At 37.2% G+C, this 20,106-nt stretch overlaps 2 protein-coding genes and 1 long non-coding RNA gene across 5 annotated transcripts in view; 1 reads left to right on the forward strand and 2 right to left on the reverse strand.

Moving 5' to 3' along the window:
- The window catches only part of LOC144008008 (uncharacterized), a 26,826-nt gene extending 21,670 nt beyond the window's left edge, over positions 1-5,156 (reverse strand). Inside the window, exons 1-3 of the long non-coding RNA XR_013280523.1 lie at positions 4,593-5,156; positions 4,219-4,270; positions 2,839-2,946 (exon numbers count right to left, since the gene is read on the reverse strand). This is a non-coding gene — a long non-coding RNA (uncharacterized LOC144008008). The remainder of the gene's footprint in view (positions 1-2,838; positions 2,947-4,218; positions 4,271-4,592) is intronic.
- On the forward strand, positions 4,839-6,538 carry bet1 (Bet1 golgi vesicular membrane trafficking protein). Of its 2 annotated transcripts, none has more exons than XM_077508040.1 (4): positions 4,839-5,100; positions 5,313-5,410; positions 5,503-5,559; positions 5,749-6,538. In XM_077508040.1, exons 1-4 carry the CDS (start codon positions 5,082-5,084, stop codon positions 5,902-5,904), a joined length of 330 nt encoding a protein of 109 aa, XP_077364166.1. In that variant the 5' UTR covers positions 4,839-5,081; the 3' UTR covers positions 5,905-6,538. The 2 variants fall into 2 exon arrangements, with proteins under 2 accessions (XP_077364166.1, XP_077364165.1); XM_077508039.1 differs by having other exon boundaries at positions 4,843-5,100; positions 5,304-5,410.
- Positions 6,539-6,896: 358 nt separating this feature from the next.
- Positions 6,897-20,106, reverse strand: part of LOC144008010 (putative acyl-CoA dehydrogenase 6) — an 81,869-nt gene continuing 68,659 nt past the window's right edge. For both annotated transcript variants that reach the window (XM_077508045.1, XM_077508044.1), the window contains 8 exons: positions 19,768-19,897; positions 17,606-17,712; positions 17,398-17,536; positions 9,301-9,329; positions 9,053-9,226; positions 7,814-7,975; positions 7,586-7,736; positions 6,897-7,245 (listed from right to left, as the gene is read on the reverse strand). In XM_077508045.1, the coding sequence (XP_077364171.1) occupies positions 7,155-7,245; positions 7,586-7,736; positions 7,814-7,975; positions 9,053-9,226; positions 9,301-9,329; positions 17,398-17,536; positions 17,606-17,712; positions 19,768-19,897 (983 nt within the window). In that variant the 3' untranslated portion in view covers positions 6,897-7,154. The remainder of the gene's footprint in view (positions 7,246-7,585; positions 7,737-7,813; positions 7,976-9,052; positions 9,227-9,300; positions 9,330-17,397; positions 17,537-17,605; positions 17,713-19,767; positions 19,898-20,106) is intronic.

Below are 20,106 nucleotides of genomic sequence, written 5' to 3' on the forward strand. Positions count from 1 at the left end.
AAAGTTAAAGCGTTCATAGATTAATTAATCACAGAAAAAAGATAAATTAATCACATATTAATCGCACTATTTTTTTGGACCGCGCTTGAGCCTTGAACGTAACCGCGGATGGTTACATTGAAGGCTGCACAGGTCAGTGATGAGGTCAATGCACGGCATTTCCTATGCCTGTTGTTCCAAAATGAGCGGGGTGACTCCAGTTGGTGTGCTTGGTGGTAAATTTCGCTTTCAAAAACACCCCGACGGGACTTTAGATAAAACAAAAGTAATTTGCGTTTAATGAATTGCTGAATTGCACCCAATTGATCTGATGCCGTTACGTTTTGAGCAATACACGCATGCATGCAATTGCGTACATGCATTTAATCAATGTTTGCAAATGACATTCAGATAATAAAATGCGTTAATGTCAAAATATTACGGTATTTTGTATTTATTTTATATTACGCAAACACGCGAGTAATTTAGCTGATTAATCGTGATTAATCAAGTGTGATTAATCAGATTAAAATTGTTTGACAGCACTAGTTTAAAGGTAATATTGCTTGAAAAATTGGGGGAAAGATTAAAAATAGAACGGCATTAACGTTATTTTGTTCTCGGTTATTATTAATTTCATTTGATTTGCAACAACAACACTTCTTTGTAATAAATGGAATGACTGAGCTGCTATTCCCTTCACTAATCAATTAGTCACTATTATAAGATTGCCTCACTCCCTTGATAATAACTAATAAGACACAAATTATTTCATTTGAGACCCTGAGATGATTTCTCTGCCAGTCTTAGTCTAACAGAATGCAAACTAGAAGAGCACTCTAAATAGGCAGAAGAGAAACTGTAATGCAACGACAGCCCCAAATGACCCCAATGCAAGTGGATTGTAACAAACGTGCATCCTTATAAAATTCCATGGAAATTAGACAAGTAAGTTTTACATAATCTTGCACATTTACAAAGAAATGAACATACAAGTAATACTATATTAAAACCTTTTGTCAAACTCATTTAAGCAATTTTTGCTTTAGTAGCAGCTTTTTCCAATATTTATTCCAAATGAAGCATATGAACAAACGTCTTCAACATAAAAACACTTAAAATAAATTCAAGATTTGTTTCTATACATTTTACATGTTCGCAGATAACTAAGAGCTATGTGTTAACTGGACTGGCGTGGCTTCTTTAGAGTGCCTCATTGTCAGCCATGAGTGTGCGCACGTCACACAGACAAAGAAGAGTAAGAAGGTGAGAAAAATATCTTTTTAAAAGTTCGACTAGAGAAGACGGAAAAGAAAGGATGGAGAAAAAAAAGGAGATATTTTTGCAGATACAGCCCAGAAAATTTCGCAATTTTTAATTTTCACTTCAGTCAACATTAATGCTGTCAGACAATATCTTATTTCAGTGTTCAATTGTGTTTTAAATCTATATCTAGGGACTTCCAGTCAGAGTTGAATTTGAGCATGCGAACGTGGAGAATTTTGCAAGCACTTTGGATTCGAGGAGATCGTGAGAAAACACGCTCGCATGCCGATGATAGGAGTGAATAATAAGGTGCCAGTGAGGTGACGTCTTCTTTTAGTTTGAGTTATAGTCTTGCTCATGAGGAGTGACGCGGATGCTCTGCGCGGGGATTCGGCAACACGGAAGAAAAATGTGATCTTTGAAATGGACGTGTTTCTCATTCAAGCCAATTTCGATGCTTTAGTTGAATGATTAAATGTTTCTTTAGGTACATGCACACTGGGAATTTTTTTTTTTTATGGTAAAAGTGACATTTTGGATGATGCAAAAAAAATAATTGTGATATTGATCACAGTCACAGCAGATATTATGCTTTCCTCTGACTCACCCCAATAACACAAATTCATGTCATAAAACCCATTTGTGGATGAATGAAAGTGCACAGAACCACACAGTATTCCATCCAAAATCAAGTTAGAGAATGTTGCAGCTTGACTCAAGTGTCGGCGGAGTTCTTTTAACGGCGCTTCAAAGCTGCGTCGCGAGCGCGAATGGAAAACCTCCCCTCCCGAGACGGCTAGTAGGAAGCGCAATAACATCCTTTTGATCTTTCCTCGCGGCTACTTTTCCTTACACCTCTCCTCCTGACTCATTCATTGCTCCGTCCCCTGGAGAAATCAGGCTGCTAAATCTGCAGTAGTATGCAGCGAGAGGTGAACGCTTCTCATTTTCGGCTAATTGCAGTCCTGTCTTGCCAGATGGCAGCCATACCTTGCGAGATCCTCATGCATAATGGATGAGATTAAGATTGTTATTAACGATGACGTGACCTCCATCATGGCCATTTCTGAACCCCATCTTTTTCTTGACCCGGAGTATTAGTACACCTTGTTTCTTCATCCCTGTCCGCCATATATCTGAGGCATGAATGTGACAAAGTCACTTGAAGCAACAGTATGGATTTTTTTTTAGCGGTAATTAGAGCATTTTGCCACCATTCCGATCAAAGTCAGCAAGGGCCAACTAATCGGGTGCCTCTAAGATTATCATGAGTGATTATCCTGAGGTGTGGACTGGAGTGAAAAAGAGTGATTTGTGTGAAGAATTGGGCTAAGTGATATCGGTAACTATCCGTAATTGCACCAAATTGGCAACATTCTCCACCTTTAAATCAAAACTCACCTATTTCCTGGCTGCGTACTCCATATAATGTTTCAAATGACTCCATTTATGGTAATAGCAAGTTGACACTAAGCACATCAGTGAGTCAATCAATAAATTCTATTTAATATCCGAAAAAAACAAAAAACAGAACTGTGCTAACATTTCATATATTATTAAATATACAAAAGGTCAATAAACGAGTGACCTAACCTGCAATTTGATGAAGATCAGAGGAGCGTTGAAACCAGTCCTGGGTGTACCCCGCCTCTAACCCCAAATCAGCTTGGATATGGTGAAAGCTCCAGCTCACCAGTGACCCTGGGGAGGACAAACAATGGTTGGATGGATGGACAAAAAGCAATGCCGAATGGAAAAGCCAACCCAGGTTAGGACTCGTCACCTCCTCCAGTCCTGTTCTGCTTCAACAACATTAGCCCAGCTAGAATTCGATTTAAAATTCCATTTCATGGTCTGGTTGCATTCTACATGTCTTATACCTTTTTATACAACAAAATCTTTTAGCTCAATAAGTTCTGCATGCTCTGCACTGAAGCACCACAGAGGACAGAGGAACAACGGACTTCTTTTATTTCTTTTAGTATTATGATGTAAATCTGTTGTATGCAAAGCCCTAAAAGATGTAGTATACGAATGAGCCCTGTATTAATATGTCCATGATTCTATTCAGCAATCAGCAGTAATCTAAAGTGAAATGTGCTGACTCACATATGGTGGCCTTAAAGGGTCAGAAAGATATTTTTTGTGGAACTTTTGTTGACAATGTGATGTTAAACAGACCGATAACGAATACTATGCTTACGGACTAGCTTCGTTTCTCGATAATTATTATGCTGACTGGGTAGGCCTTTCTTTTAGAATGTAGCACTATATACATACTATACAGTGAGATTCTGCAAGGATTAGATACAAATGTCCTTTCCCACCTTAATCATCTGATCAATTTAATACTCACAGATCCACAAAAGCAAGTCAGACTCACGTTCACAGTTCAATAAACACTTTTTTCTTTGACACCAGTGTCAAGGTCATGCATGCCGCCGTCATTGAGATTTTGAGAGGCATTATGGTAGATAGGGGCTTAAAGATGTTTATTTATGAAATAGAGGCTTTCCATACATCTATGTCATGACTGTCATTCCAATCTTCCATAATCATAAAAGCTGTCTTTTGAAATATTAGAGCAAGGCAAAGTGAGTGATGATGTATGGAAGGCAATGGAAAGAATAAGATTCCTAAATGCCACCTTGAGGATTTTGTAAATATGGGGGAGCTTGTTTCGATTCCACACAGCACACAGGGATGTGCACTTAAGCCCTGTTATTAAACCCACTGATGATATCTCATATCGGTGCCCAATTTATGGTGGTCACGTTTCAGGATGTTCAGAGTAAACAGCCTCAAAGCGGCAACATGGCAATTTCATCCTAATAATGACATTTAGCAGATATAAAAAGTCTACACACCCCTATTCCCGTGTCTCCTTCCGAACACAGGAAAGGTTAGCAACTGGCTCATATAAATTCAACTCCACTTATCCTAACTGACGTCATCATGCGCTTGTTGACGTACCTGGTTAACCTATTTGTAGAATTTGAACTTCAAGTACTTCCAGGTCATCTCACTCGGATAGGAAATTTTCCAGACAAAAAAAAAAAGAATCTGTTTATCACAACAACATTCTCTCCTCGTTCGAGGTGCAAGTTCAATACATTGCTTGTCATCACTGATTCAACAGTTCTGTGTTAGTACAAAAACAATATATTATGATTATAAAGTGCTTGCATTTCAAATTCAGCATTTGGATTGTGTATGAGGTGGCAAAAGTACCACAACTAACACTATCAGTTAGAGTACTTGTGTCAAAATAAATACATTATTATTATTTTTTTAGATTTTTTAGATAAAAAAGAAATTGTTTAAAAAAATAAAAAATAAAAAAACACCTGTAGGGGGCGACCTCAAACAATTCAGTTCCAGAGTTTGTTGCAAACTCATCAGACGATCCCTTTGAACCAAGAAACGTCATACTACCATCGCTAAAGGTTCAACCACATTTTTATTTATTTTTTGGCAGTTTTTTGTTAACGAATTACTTAAGGTAGGCTCAATTGTCCAACATATATATATATTTTTTGTATATATCTCCAAGTTGTTTCAGCTGCACGTGCTTAACACGAAATATATTAAAGCAGTTGCTCGCCATTTCGCTTTCGCTATCGTTTTGGACCTCGTCCTCCTCCGTTCGATGACGTGGCGGCTGCTGACGTGCCAGGAAGCAAAGGATAGGGGCTGACGTGGGCCGATCACGGCTGACACACGGGCTTATATAGTCATATATAAGTCCGTGGGCTGTTGTCTATGGTGTGATATCTACGACTCTTAATATATATATTACTCTTTGAGAGACAGCGGTTAAGCGTCAACGGTTCACAATGAGGCGCGCCGGCTTGGGTAAGAAATAAGCGCATCCCGCACTAGCTAGCCGCTACAGAAATCGTCTACAGAATGCAATGCATGTTGTATGCTGTATGTATGTTTGTGTAGACTAGCTAGCGGGTACAGTACCTTGTCAATTACGTGAACAGTGCTTACTGGTGGGCCACGAATTATTCAATGTCAACCAAATGAGCACTTACTCATTTAATTTCATCAAGGTGATGCAGCATCTGGAAACTATGTAGCAAGTGGATACAGTGTGTATGAAGAGGAAAATGAACATTTACAGGAGGGACTGAGAGCCAAAGTCAACGCTTTGAAAAGTGTAAGAAAGTTCAAACTCACAAATGTTAAACAGGTTGTAATGTGTCCCTTAAATATTGACACTAACTTAATTACGTACACTTTTGTTTGCAGCTGTCCATCGACATTGGAACGGAAGTGAAGTATCAGAATAAAATGCTGGATGAGATGGTGAGTTTATTCAAAATAAAAGCACGTCTGTCTGGTCAATAACTCATTGATGTGAACATGCTTTAATTATTTGGTATTGTAATAATTTCAGCAAGTGTTTAAAAAAAAAAGTGAATAATATGCCGTAATTGTTGAAAGCACGAACTATTTAGATTTGAGTATTTCTTTTGTCCCCAATTCCCCCACTAGGACACGGATTTTGACTCAACAGGTGGCCTGCTTGGCTCCACCATCGGCCGAGTCAAACAGCTGTCCAGAGGCAGTCAGACCAAACTGCTGTGCTACATGCTGCTCTTCTGCCTTTTTGTCTTCTTTGTACTCTACTGGTTCATAAAGCTGAGGTGACAGCTGGATCCGACTTTGAACACACAATTAAGCATAACCAAGGTTTTTTTTTTTTTTTTTTTTTTTTTTTTTTTAAGTTAAATCTATTTAAAAAAATAAAAAATATCTGAACCGAAATTTTTTTTTGTTGGGGGGTTGTTGTTAGCTAAAAACCTTTTTTAAGAAAAAAAAAAAACTGCAAAAAAAATTAAGACACAGCAAAAAACATGAGGCTTTTTGTGCTGGTTTTAAATATTTCAGTATTAGCCATATCATTTTACTGTGTTGTCTAGAAACAATGTCATCTATTGGCACCCAATATCAGCTGGAAACAATGGTATAGGTAACAAGTGTTCCCTTTATTTATTTTTTGCTTCATTCATGAAATAAACTGTATTGCTGACATCAGGCCGAAACCTCATAAGTCACAATTTGGCAAATTTAATATTTTTTCAAAAATCTACCATTGGTCAGGCCCCATGTGTGGGTGTTCTTTTTACAAATTGACCAATTTAAAGTGTTAAATGGCTTGCTGTCTTTGATGATGCAATAGGATGATTTTAATGGTTGGATTTTTACTATACAATACATACCGTGATGTTTAAGATCTTGCACACACAGAAAAAAAATAAAAATAAACTCAAGTGCATTAAAACCAGTCAGCTGATTCATGAAGCCAAACTGTTATAATCATCCTGTGTATTTTACACCTCAAATAGACACTGCCGAGGTTGTCAAATTAGATGTTCAGGGACTGATGTGATGAGATTCAGCATTGTGACAGAAGATTAAGAGTTGAGCAGTGCCATAGTTGAAATGAGTGCTCTGTCCAATTCTGAGACATTTAATTTCTGCTGACAGACATTAATGGGTATATTACAAACTGTGGGGGTGGTGGGGGGGGGGGGGGGGGGGGGGGAGATGCAGAAATGTGAACTGTTTCCTCAATGTAAATAAAAATTTTATGATTTTTCTTTTTAACCAATAAACATTTATCACGCGTTTTCCTTCAATTAAAACTGATTGTGCATTTTTTAATACACTGACACAAATGCCACCTAAACAAGAACACTTTCATGATCAATATTTACAATGAAAATTGTATGCCATAATAAAACATTCAATGAATTATTCACATCCGCTACTGTAAATTTAAAGATTTTCTGTTAACCTAATCCAGTCAAAAAGACCCAATTTCTTTTGACAATAAATCAGTTCAAATGCACTTAGGTGATTGGATGTTTGTTTTTTTCCTTTAGAAGTTTATGACATCACTTCTTGGGGAGCATGTCCATGTATTTGCAGATGATTCCGAGCATGACCTCATCAGCCCCTGCGCCAATGGACATTAACCTGGCATCTCTGTGGGAAAAGCAAAGTTAGGGAAAAGGTTATCAATTTGACTATGTCCTGTGACACGCCCCCTACATTTGTGCCAGATGTCACTAGATGTCAGTACAGTGTCATAAAAGGACCACTAGTTAACATTACAGTAACAGTTCATCAAAATTAAAGCAGAGGCATAAAGTATATTTATTATGGTAAGCAATAATGCATACATATGAGGAGGGAAAAACCTAACTTTAAATACTTAAATCGAAATGTATTGCACAAAAGTTACATAAATTGTACATTAATGAACGTTTAAAAACAATTCTGTGATTGCATTCTGTTGTTTAATAACATGATGAAAGACACATACCTGTAGAATCTGCTGACCTGCACATCGCTGGTGAAGCCCATCCCTCCCCAGTACTGCAAGCAGCCGTCGCTCACTTCCCTGGCCAGACGCCCCCCCTTTAATTTGGCCATGGACGCCAGCTTGGTGACATCATTGCCTTTGATATACAACGCTGAACCACCCCCACAAAGTGAGATATGCAGGTATTTTTCGTTATTATTTGAGAGTGGTCAGATAATTGCACCTTACCTGTGGCCTGGTAAAGGAGGGCGCGCAGCAACTCCACCTCCGTCTGCAGCTCGGCCAGCCTGAAATGGACGGCCTGGTGGTAGAGGACGGGTTGATTGAAGATCTTCCTTTGTCGAGTGTACTCGATGGTGTCCTGAATGATGTTGTCCATTGTGGTCAGGACTGGTCGTCAAGACAAAATGAAAAAGATTTGAATGTCCTGCTTCGGACTGGTTTCTTTTATGAAAAGACATCAACTCTGTGACCGTCAAAAACATTTAATAACGATTAGTAAAATCATGATGTATTGCTGCCATAACTGATAAACGACAACAATTTTTTTTATGTACTTTTATCAATAGGCAGTGCAATGTCTAAATGCAGCGCTGCCTGGTCAATGGGTTGTAGAATCAAAAACACCCACTAAGTATGGCCAGCAGATGGCAACATTGTATCTCCTTTCAATGGGCTGCTGGTGTTTGAAATTACAATAAAACATGACAAATCTGATTTAATAGAACGTTTTCAAGGATGATCAAAGCTTTTGTCACATTAAATCCAATTCAGAGTGTCACTAAACAAAAAAATATTAGTCTCAAAGTCACTGTTGTGGAGAAAATGTATCTTTTCGCAAAAAGCTTGTTTTCTCCTTATCTTTTCAATTTTCGCTTAATGTCACTCAAATGACCTATTTTCAAATGGTAATTACAAAAGAACGAATTAAGGTAGAAACATACTTTTTTTTCCTAATAAAAAAAATGTAATGAGATCTTTCATTTGGTAACCCATGTTGTATATGTAGTAAAAGCATGCAATATTCTGTTTGACTTGAAAGATGAGTTAAAATGCTCAAAATTGGCTGGCACTGTCTGGGTTGTTTTTCGGATAACGTGTGGCAGTAAAAGAGTTAAAAGTTCCACTTTACAAAACAAAAAAAATGCTCAGGAGTAGCTCATTAAAGTTGCAAAATGTCACACAGCGCAGTTCTAAACCGCTCCTACACCACACACAGCACTTTAATAAACACGGCTAAATTAAAAAATTCCATCATGCACGTTTCACTTTTGCCAACTTCTTCAGAAAACATTATCTCCCGCTTGTCAGAATTAAACGCAAACAAACCTCCTTACGCGAGATTGATGACTCGACCCGAAGTGAACCCGACCTCCTTGTTGATGTGGTTGGCAATCATAAAAGTAACAACGTGGGAAATGGCTGACATTAAGCGCAAAGGACAAATGAGGAGGAAAGCTCACTCACTATTGGCCACCGCCCAGAGCCTCTCTTCCTGGAACTGGAGCATCTGATAGGTGAAGCCCATGCCTTCCTGGCCAATGACGTTCGCGCAGGGAACTCGGACGTCCTCGAAAAACACTTGGGCCGTGTCTGACGACCACATGCCCAGCTTGTCGATCTTCCGAGCGATGTGCACTCCTAAAACAGGGAGGCGAGCGGAGGCGCCGATGACGACTTGTTTTGATTGCGGCGGCGTTCTACGCTGATCCTACCTGGCAGGTTCATGGGCAAACAAATGAGGGATTTTGTTAGGGTTATTATGTATATGTTATTTCATATTTTCTCTTTCATTACCTAGAGTTAGTTGTAAACTATGTATTTAGTATTTCACTGTGTATTCAGTATTTCACTATGAGTTTGTAGCTGCTGCATGTGTATTCAACCTGAAGACACCTGGAATGCGGGAATGAAGAACAACAGACTTCCAGGATTAGTGGTTGTAAAAGTTTATGGTTAAAGGATGTCCTCTGTATTTTACGACTGCTGGAGTTGCTTATCACATTGCTGTTATTTCCTATTTCCCTTAGAGGCAAGTGTATGGCCTATTGTGTCTGTTAGGGAATCCCAAATAAAAGAGGAGAAGTAGGGAGTTGTGTCAGAAGGGGCTGGGAGCTTGTGATCTGCGCACAACTCTCTGTCAGCTTCTCCTCGCGAGTAATCAAATCCTTGTGTCTTCTCATTCTTTCTTCTGTGTATTTTAAATGTTGCAGGTCTTGACTTGACATTAATTTGGTCCTTTAGAGCCGGATCCCAAGACGCCTAAAGGATTCCAGTTGCAGAGTCGACCTCCAGGAAGACCGTGGCCACGGCAAATACTACCCTTTTTTGGGACTGGATTTTCGTCTCTGTGACTGGGATCTGGAAGGCTGACGGGAATCCAAAGGACGAGAAGACATCTAGGTGAGAAAAAGTTTACTTTCCGGGGGAAAGTGTGAGTGAAAAAGATTGCGCGAAGGTACAGACGCAATAGTGAGTAAAACCTTGTGAATACTAGTCAATGGCAAGTGAAGGGAACGGAGCCCGGTAACGTCCGTGAAGTGAAGGGAACGGAGCCCAGTAACGTCCGTGTAAAGAGGAAAAACCTTGTGAATACTAGTCAATGGCAAGTAAAGGGAACGGAGCCCAGTAACGTCCGTGTAAAGAGACGATGGCGGAGTCGTGTACGTACTTAAATTCCGTGTAATGCTGGAAAAGGCCTTGTGTGAGTGTGTGAAGTGAATGGAAGTGTAGTGTCACTTGATACTTACTTCATTTTAAACAAACAGGATTGTAAGTGACAACTCATTGTGGAAGCAAAGGCAAGAATTCTCCGCCCTGTTGGGTAGAAGCTTGAGAATTACCACAGTGAGAAATTTATTGTCACCCTGTTATTTGAACATCAGTCCCTAGGAAACTCTAGGTTCACGGACTGTACCAAATTCATATAAAATGGGGGAAAATAAACAGTAAAAGTGAGCTATAAGATGAACTATCCAGTAAGGATTGGATGTTCATAGAAAAATTAGATCCATCTAAAATATAGCATTGAAATACGTGGATTACAAGATATACTTTTGCTGGCCAGCTTAATTTACAATAGTAAAAATAATAACAATAATAATGGTAATCCACTACAATATGAAATAAGGAATAAAATGAAAAGGAAAGTTGGAGCTTTAACAGCCTAATGATATCGAGGCATACGTGTATTGTCTGTAAAAGTGTATGTGTGTGGCTTCTCACTGTTTGTCTCTGTGAGCTCTTGTGTATGTGTCTGTGTGTCATATTGTCTAAAGATGACGGCTAAAAGGGTTTAAATTGTGTATAAGGGGTTGTTAGATCCTGTCTAACATAACTATGTCAAAACGGTGAAATTGAGAAATTTTGGTCTGTATCAAATATGAGGTGCGTGGACCAAAAAGTGGTCCCAGAAGGGGTCATCACCCGGTCCTCAGGTGAAAATTGTGTATTTTGTTTTTGGATGGTAAAGCTAATTGTTTGAGAGTGAGTTAAGTAGGTGATTGATGATAAATTGTTGAACTTCTGACAGGGAAAAATCCTTTTTGTTGGATTGTTTTGAGCATGGGAAATGATAAAAGTAAGAGAGAAACACGAAAGTAGAATTGTTTATGGTAGAATTAGAACAACTGGACAAAGAGAAGATGAATTAGTGGATGATTGTAAGTGGGATTTGTGAAGTGTTTAGAACAAGTTGTGGTGGTGTAGATGATGATGATAAGACAGGAAGGAAGTGTAATGTTAGAGGACACTGAGTTAAGAAATTACCCTCAAAAGTATAAAATAGATAGTTTAAAATGATTAGAGGAGTTAGAAAAGAAAAAACGGTAAAGGACTGCTGTGTTAGTAATATATATGAAATAATATGATTTTTATGGAAAATTGACAGTGATAGGAAGCAATGTAAGTGATTAATTACACAATTATACAATTTCTATTCTAGGTTTAAATGACAATTAAAAATTGTGATCAGATGACAGGCAAAATGTGTAGTTGTGATGATTATTTAGGTGAATGATTCTTTAAAAAAAAATAAAATAAAAATCAATAACTTTCGGAAGAAGAAGGTGTTATAACTGAATTTAATAACTGAGAAGATTTTTGGTTATTATTGGGTTAATAACTGAGTGGTACAGATAATGGGTCAGATTTCAAATATCACTATATTTGATATGTAGTGAAGGAATGATTTAATGTTAAGCAATAAACACATTCATTTTTTTTTATACCTAATATTATGCTACCTCACTACATTAGGTGGCTGTGGATCTCTGATAGTTGGTTGTACGTTTGAATGTTGATAAAATTAAATAAAATGGATAGATTTCCAGATAAGTTAAAAGATTGACAGGGAGTGGTAAAATTACGACTCAGACGCAGAGATAAGAATTGACCTCTAAGGTATTTATGGATATAAAACACCTCATTCTGAGGGAAAAGCAAAAGCTATAAAATAAAATAAAATAAAAGCGCTCCAAAAGAGAGGATAGCTAACAGGCCACAGAAAAGTCACTTTTAAACTAAAACTATACTGTGCCTATGAAAATGTACGAATAAAAGTTTACACAGAAGACAAATGACAATAAGGCTGAGTAATTAAATTAGAAACATTTGGCACAAGACATGAAGTGGGGTGGTGCAGTCTGACCCTACAGAGAGCGTGACTCTCCTCCACTTTTTGTGAACAAGGATTTAACAAGTCTCTCCTTGCTGTGAAAGATTTATGATTGAAGTGGAACATTCCTATCTGTAAAGAGGCAGAACAATTCTTGATTACAGACTTTGGTTAGAAGAGTATGTTTAAATTATGGTAATGAACCCTCTAATGAGTGTATAAAGTTAAGGCAAATGATATAGATTATTTGATAAATAATGCAAATCTAGTCTACTAAATACTAGTTTAAAGAAATTTGAAACTTTGAATTAAGTAAGTAATGATAGTTTTCAGCTATGACTATATTGTAAAGTGTGTAGAGGCACCATTTGTCAAATTGCCAAATGGGGAAGGCCTTGATATCACACTGATAATAGAAGCTTCTATATGGAAATGCAATGACTTCATGACTTTCTAACAGAGTAAGACAGGAAGTAATTTAAACCTTATTGACTGAATTTGAAAATACTTACTAGGAGTTAAATGTTCTAAAAATTCATTACTGTGGTGTTTACATTTACTAATAGATTTGGTTTGACTTATGCAGATCCAGATGAGAGAACAACATAAAATTGTAAGAAAGAGCCTTTACAATGTTGTTTTGAATATAGTCCTAAAGTTTGTATAAAAGATTAGTTACACGGAGGAATGTTTTCCTAATTGAATTCTGATTTAGCTCCTGCTGTGATTGACTGTGAAATTTAACAAATTCTCCCTCACCAGAACCTGATACGTAAAATAGGCATTGAAGGGAAAAGATTATTAAAATGGTTTAGAAGGCAAACCTTTTATTAGTGGTGAGTTATTTAAAATAAATAAATAGCTGAGATTTGCATTTGATTAAGAAGAGAAAAATGGCATTTATAATTGAATTTGAATGTTCTTAAAGGAGCACAATTATTAATAGTTGCTTTTCCACCAACAAGCCCAGGATCTTTGAGTTCTGGGTAAAGTGAGTTTGTTGTTGTAAAAGTTCAGCAGGGAATTTAGAATTGTGTTTTTACAGTGTTTTAGAGTTCTCTGTAATTAATTTAAATGAGTTTGATTGAGACGAGCTGCTGTAAAAATACTGACCCCTCAAAGTAACCACCCTAGGTTAGCGAGACCCTGCTGCCGAGATAGTACTTGAATGCCCCATGAGGAATTTTTATTACCCTGGTAATTGTTGTTGGTGGAAAAACGGCCATTTATTTGAACAAGGTGAACATAAAAAACAAAGATGAAACGAAACCAGTAAGCAGAATTATATTAAATTGGATTAGACCTAGTCTTGGTGTCTACATTAGATGGCAACCTGGTAATAAAAAGATAAGTTGAGTAGAAAAAGGGATATCGCTATGTGAAAGGTGTAGGATCTTTGCATTTTTACGACGTAGTCTATATCCTAAATAAATTCTTAAATGGTAGCTGACGCCTTACTACAAAAAGCGAGGGAACTGATTGTAAAGAAGGGAGATGATAAGCTATGTCACTCTGAGCATAAATGTGAGAACGAAAACAATGCCACACCTACGAGTGTCACAGTTGACTGACTACCTGTAAACTGATGATGAGTTTGATACAGTGACACTGCATATAACAATTATGGCAGAACAAATAGAGATGACAGAACTTTTGTTTTTCTTTAAAACTAAATAGGAAGAACTGTTTAACCTGCTTCCTTATGAATTCATTCATTCATTCATTCATTCATTCATTCTGATGTTGGGTTTCTTGACAACATGTAAGTAAGTGGAAATCAGAGCAAACAGATCAGATATCATCTATGCTAAAGATGATTTATTTGAGTAAAATGCTGAATTGGAGATAAATTAGACTAGTGATTAAGGACTCGCAAAGGGCAGGTGTGCTGATTGAAAATACTAAACATACGAACTGGAAATACATTATTAGATCATTTGGATTCTTGATGAAAATTTGAGGAATGAATAAGTACTATAACAGTACACCCAAATTGTATATTCTGGTCTAAATTTGCACTGGAAGGGAAATATACATACATATATATATATTATTACTACAAGGATATTGTGAATGTCCCACAATACCCTCTCAAGCAATTAGAAATTGTTTGGGTACATTGGAAAGTCAGATTTTGACTTGCATGGACAAAATTATTTTATGGCATGATAGAAAATTGAGCTGTGAAATGAAAACCAGCAACAGCTAAAAAGAAAAAAAAGAAAGAAGAAATTGGAGATTGATGTAAATAAAGGTATATTACACTTTTGTGCAACAAGGGTGTAATATTTAGATGTTTTGATTGTAAAGTGGTTATGATGGAGACCCAATGATAAACAAAGTTATTTTGTCGGTCCTAAGATTTGAAACAAATTACAAAATGATATCTTAAATTCCTGAGTGAAATTGTGACCTGTTATGAACTTTTGATGTTTGTGATTTATGCTGTTTTAAAACGAAAACACCCACAGGTTGATTTGGCTGTGCAATTATACATGAATTGGGTGGATAATTATGCTAGCAATGTTACTACTGAAATTGAATTGAGATACTGATAACAACGACAATGTTTGACAAATTTGAATAGATAGATGAATGTGAAAAATGCAGTTTGTGATTTAAATTGAACAATGATAGTAGTGGCTTCACGAAGATATTGGAAGGCCATTTGAACAGATAATTGATTGCTGACATGGTTATGAGTTTTGTTTAGAATGCATGAAGTAGAATTTAAGCCAGTATTTTATATTAATTGTTTACAAGATGATTGATATTCATGGTGGCTTTATTATTAACTACATATGGCTTTGGGAAAGATGTGTTACATTTAAACTTGATTATATGGTTGTAAACAATACAAGATGTAGTATGATACAATTAGTTTTGAAGAAATGCCAGACTACTATGCTATGGGTAGACTATAAAATTCTATCCGTCCAAGACATGTAAACTACAGTGTTCTTTCGCAAATTAGGGCCAGAGCGATGAAGGCTACAGGGTCCCAATTGTTTTTAAATTCCATAGTTGTTAAAAAAGGAAAAAAAGGTGCTGATTTTGTGGATTTTTGTACAACTGTGTAAATTTTTGAGAAGGGGAAAATGACTGAATGAAGGTTAACCCAGTGATATACGAGGGAACACTGTAGTGGAATAAAAAAAAAAAAAGGAAAAATGAAAACCTTTTGTAAATATTGTGAAATTATTTTAAATTGCATGCAGCATAAGATTATATGAAGTGGCTTGGACAATGATTTTGAGTTGTGAGCCATAAAGATGTCTCAAAAGGGGGGAGTTGGTAACAATGCTGCAATACCGCATGTAAATTTTATATTTTTAATTTTTTATGTTTTTACGTTTTTGGAATTTTGTTTTAGAATTTTGTTATACATGGAATTGATGTTTCTAATATTCTGGGATTTCTGTTAGTGGCTATGGATTTTATGGAATTGAACAAAAAGTAAGACAATGTCAATATTAACAAGTACTGATTGATGGTCTTAAAAAATTTAACAGTGAGTTGAAATTGTTCCAGAAAAACAACTGGATGTTGTTATTATGGCAGAAGCATTGTGTGAACAGATCATGTCTCTATATGACGTACTAGTTATTTGGAGTAATGAATGAAAGTCACTTTATATGTTACATTGTTAAGGGAAAAGAGAAAAGAGAGAAAACTACATGATCAAAGCATGGAGATAAGATAATTGATGATTAAGTAATTTGGGAAATTGTAAAAGGAACAAGACAGTTAAGCTCGTTTGAAATTTCGTCTGGTAGACCATTTAAATTTGCCTATTGTAATAACCTGTTAAGCCGTACAGATGAAAGAAATTTATTCAAGTGACTATATGAGAAGATTGTTTAAATGATAAGGAAGTGAAAATGTTTAATCAAATGCCAGATGACTCTCTATCTCAGCAGGAAGGCAAGCCTCCCATCAAGGGTCGTGACTGACTTTGATTAAAGGTCCAGCCTAAGGTGGGAAGGCCCTTGTAAGTGTTGTTGGCCCCGAAGGTTGTGAAGATCGCTGAACGACTCTCCTAGATTCACCTATCACATGGCACAAAACAGGTACCATTGACTAACAGCTTGCCAGGTTGCGGAGCGAAGCCTGACTGAAGTGAGGTCAGAGGAGAAACAAGCAGCTTGACTCGCTGTGAAAAGTCTGACCAAGTAAGTCAGTGAAGACTTTGGGAGCACATTGTTTGCTACCCTCAAAGTTCCCCCAACCGCTGTGAAGTCCAGGGCCTGTCTACTGTGCATGATGTGTCAGAAGGGACAATTCAAGGAGACGAGTCCCTTTCCTGAATCAAATGGAGAGTAAGATGCGATCAGACAGTTGGGGCTGTCTTTTTGATTTTGATGTTTGTTTTTGGGGCCATCTTGAAGAGGAAGAGAGACAGCTGGTTGAATTATTAATGCTGAGAATTATATACAGAAGCATTGGATAATGTACACACATTAGAGCAACAACATATTGATTGCACTTTAAAGACGACACGTTGAATTATATTGTGCTTATGATAATTTTACGAATGTGGGGTTTTATGATGGAAAGAGAAATGTTACGTCATGCTCTATGTGGTATTGATAGTGTTGACAAAGGACTTATTTGTGTAATGGGAAACATTGTGTTATGCACTGTGATGGTGATGTTTTGCTTTTTTTAACAAATACATGGTATGAGACTTTGAGCAAATATATAATAAACAGGGGGGAATGTTAGGGTTATTATGTATATGTTATTTCATATTTTCTCTTTCATTACCTAGAGTTAGTTGTAAACTATGTATTTAGTATTTCACTGTGTATTCAGTATTTCACTATGAGTTTGTAGCTGCTGCATGTGTATTCAACCTGAAGACACCTGGAATGCGGGAATGAAGAACAACAGACTTCCAGGATTAGTGGTTGTAAAAGTTTATGGTTAAAGGATGTCCTCTGTATTTTACGACTGCTGGAGTTGCTTATCACATTGCTGTTATTTCCTATTTCCCTTAGAGGCAAGTGTATGGCCTATTGTGTCTGTTAGGGAATCCCAAATAAAAGAGGAGAAGTAGGGAGTTGTGTCAGAAGGGGCTGGGAGCTTGTGATCTGCGCACAACTCTCTGTCAGCTTCTCCTCGCGAGTAATCAAATCCTTGTGTCTTCTCATTCTTTCTTCTGTGTATTTTAAATGTTGCAGGTCTTGACTTGACAGATTTGTTGCGATGTGGGGGGCCGTCACTGGTGTTGGCAAGGAGACACATCCAGTCCGCTTGGGTACCGCTGGTGGTCCACATCTTGCCGCCGTTGATCACGTATTCGTCCCCCTTTCTCACCGCTTTAGTCTTAATATCTGGTAGAGCGCAAAAGCACGGGATGTGATAAGTGGTCTACTTTTCTCGATGACTTGAAGGAACTTAACTCGACACATCGGAACCTGCCCCGACTTCGCTAACTCCGAGGCAGGCAACTTTGTCCCCCAGGATGCTCGGAAGCAGAAACTCTTTCTTGAGCTCAGCTGAGCCAAACCTGCACACAAAATTGACAAGTTACTAGTATGGCTTACATTATAGGTGGGGTGTCAAACTCATTAGCTCATGGGCTGCATGGAGGAAAATATATTACCAAGTGGGCCGGATCTGTAAAATAATGGTATATAACTTTTGCCGCCAATTATACACAGATATTCGCTATTTGTGAGCTAGCCCTAAATTATGGAGCTCAATTGTAATCATACTGTTCCAAAAAACAACATGAAAGAAACTAACGCAGCCACACTATGCCTGTATGTGTTCTGGACGTGTTAAATCTACCTGTTTTGCATATATATTGTTCCCAGAATGCATTGTGTGGCGCATTCACTCGCCGGCATTTTCACTGAAGCAACCCCCTTCCCTCCCAGCTGTTTTCCTGGATTTTGACTGATTTTTGCAAGGCCCACAGAATATTGTCTTCTATAGTTATAAAAACATGGAACCTACCAAAAGAAAGACTAGTCTCTTCTTTCATCAGGAAAAAATAAAAAAGTATATTTCTATCCTTTTCCTTTTTGTAGCAATTAGCATTAGCATATAGCTAAGTTTTATCATGATTCACAAATCTGTTTAAAACTGGGGAAACGCTTGTAAACTCTGGTTGATCTCTTATACTCTGGTATCTGCTGGCTATTTTTGTAATAACTACCATTGCTTCAACAGTTCTCTTCAGTTCAGAGGCTCCATCAAAGCCTTCTGTATGCTCTATCATAAAAACAAAACAAAAAAAACTTATAAATACGTCTTTGGGGCACTGTTAATATTTAAAATAGAACGTATTTATACGTTTTTGGGAGCAAATGAGTTAATGATGTTAATCTGTCATATCCATTGTGTTACCAGTAATTAATTTGTGTCGTATTGAACATGTTGGTCTGTGATTTCAAATATACAAATAAATAAATAAATAAATAAATAAATAAATAGATAAACAAACAAACAAACCGTAACTTTAAGTTGTGTGTAAAGTAATGACAACCAGGACGATTCCCCGTACAAGTTGCATTGCTCATCTGCGGACTGCTTGTGTAATTATAAGTCTATATATTTTGATTGTGGACAGCTGATTAATTGGTCCGACATTACAAATTATTTTTGACTTTAAAAAAATCATCTCGCGGGTCCGGTTAAACCCCTTTGCGGGCCTGATCCGGCCCACGGGCCATATGTTTGACTCCCCTGGTTTATAAAGTCAACAAAAGTGAATTTCAGACAAAAAAAAAAAATGAGTAGTTTAAAAACAATTCTGTCATGCTTAAGGAAATTATAGATATCATTTTCTTCTTAATACTCATTATTTTAACCTCGTTCCAGGCAAGAATTGTTCCCCTAATTAAACTCATGGGACGGTACTCGACTATTTGAAATTTCAATGAGCTTCATCTCATGTCACCTGAAGTCATTCTGCTGCAAGAGAATAACAGCAAAAGGTTTCAAAATTCCAACAATTTCCCTTGATTTAATACACTGGTTAATATAAAATTAGTTTTAAGAAAGAACAATAAACCTAAAAAATAAATGCATAGTAGGTGTTGGTAGCCATTTTACAATGTTTTTATTGTGGTAGTCAAAATATATGCAGTTAATTTTTAAAGATTGTTTTTTAAACTTATTTAGATACGTTTTATTTAAACATTGATCATATACAGTTTCTTTTAATTTACTTAAATTTCAGTGCTAATGCTCAAATTGTGCATAATGTCACAGTGGCTTAATACTTTTTAGAACAAGAAAGTCATTGTGTTATTTACTCAATAGTGTCGGACGATTTATTTTAAGCTTCCGTCCAGTTACTAATGATACAGGTGTTACTTGTTGCTTGAAAGACATCCATATGTGTATCTATAGGCTACCACTCAGTGTTGTGCAAAGCTGACATATTGACTATTGTTATCCTCACAAGAAAAAGAGGCCAGCGTTGGAGGCAGATTAGCTCCGAGGCTAAATAAGCATCTCCGCACAGACACGATGCCAAAGTAAGCCGTAGGCGGGACGGCGAGAACAAAAAGATTTAAGCCGTGCAGTGCAGGAGGCTTTACGAAATTGCTACCTGGCCAGCGCAGGCGTCGTCATGTCGGTCTGAACGCCGATGGCCATGGGGATGCCTCCGCAGCGGATGTGACCCAGCTCCTCGGACACTGCCACGCTGTAGCTGTAGTCCAGTCCCAAGCCTCCATATTCTAACAAAAAATGAACCAAAATATTCGTTTTTAGCATTCAATTTGAGTTACAACTAATTGTGTACCTATTGTTATGGCTGGTGAGTCATCATGAATAAAAACAATGCCACCTTGCACAAAAATGGACATCATCATTTAATGCTGGCTTGGCAAATACAACCTGGCACTAAACTGATTTTATGTAAGCTATCCGGTGCATGATGGATATA

Source organism: Festucalex cinctus, chromosome 19 (genome assembly GCF_051991245.1).
Source record: "Festucalex cinctus isolate MCC-2025b chromosome 19, RoL_Fcin_1.0, whole genome shotgun sequence".
NCBI lineage: Eukaryota > Metazoa > Chordata > Actinopteri > Syngnathiformes > Syngnathidae > Festucalex > Festucalex cinctus.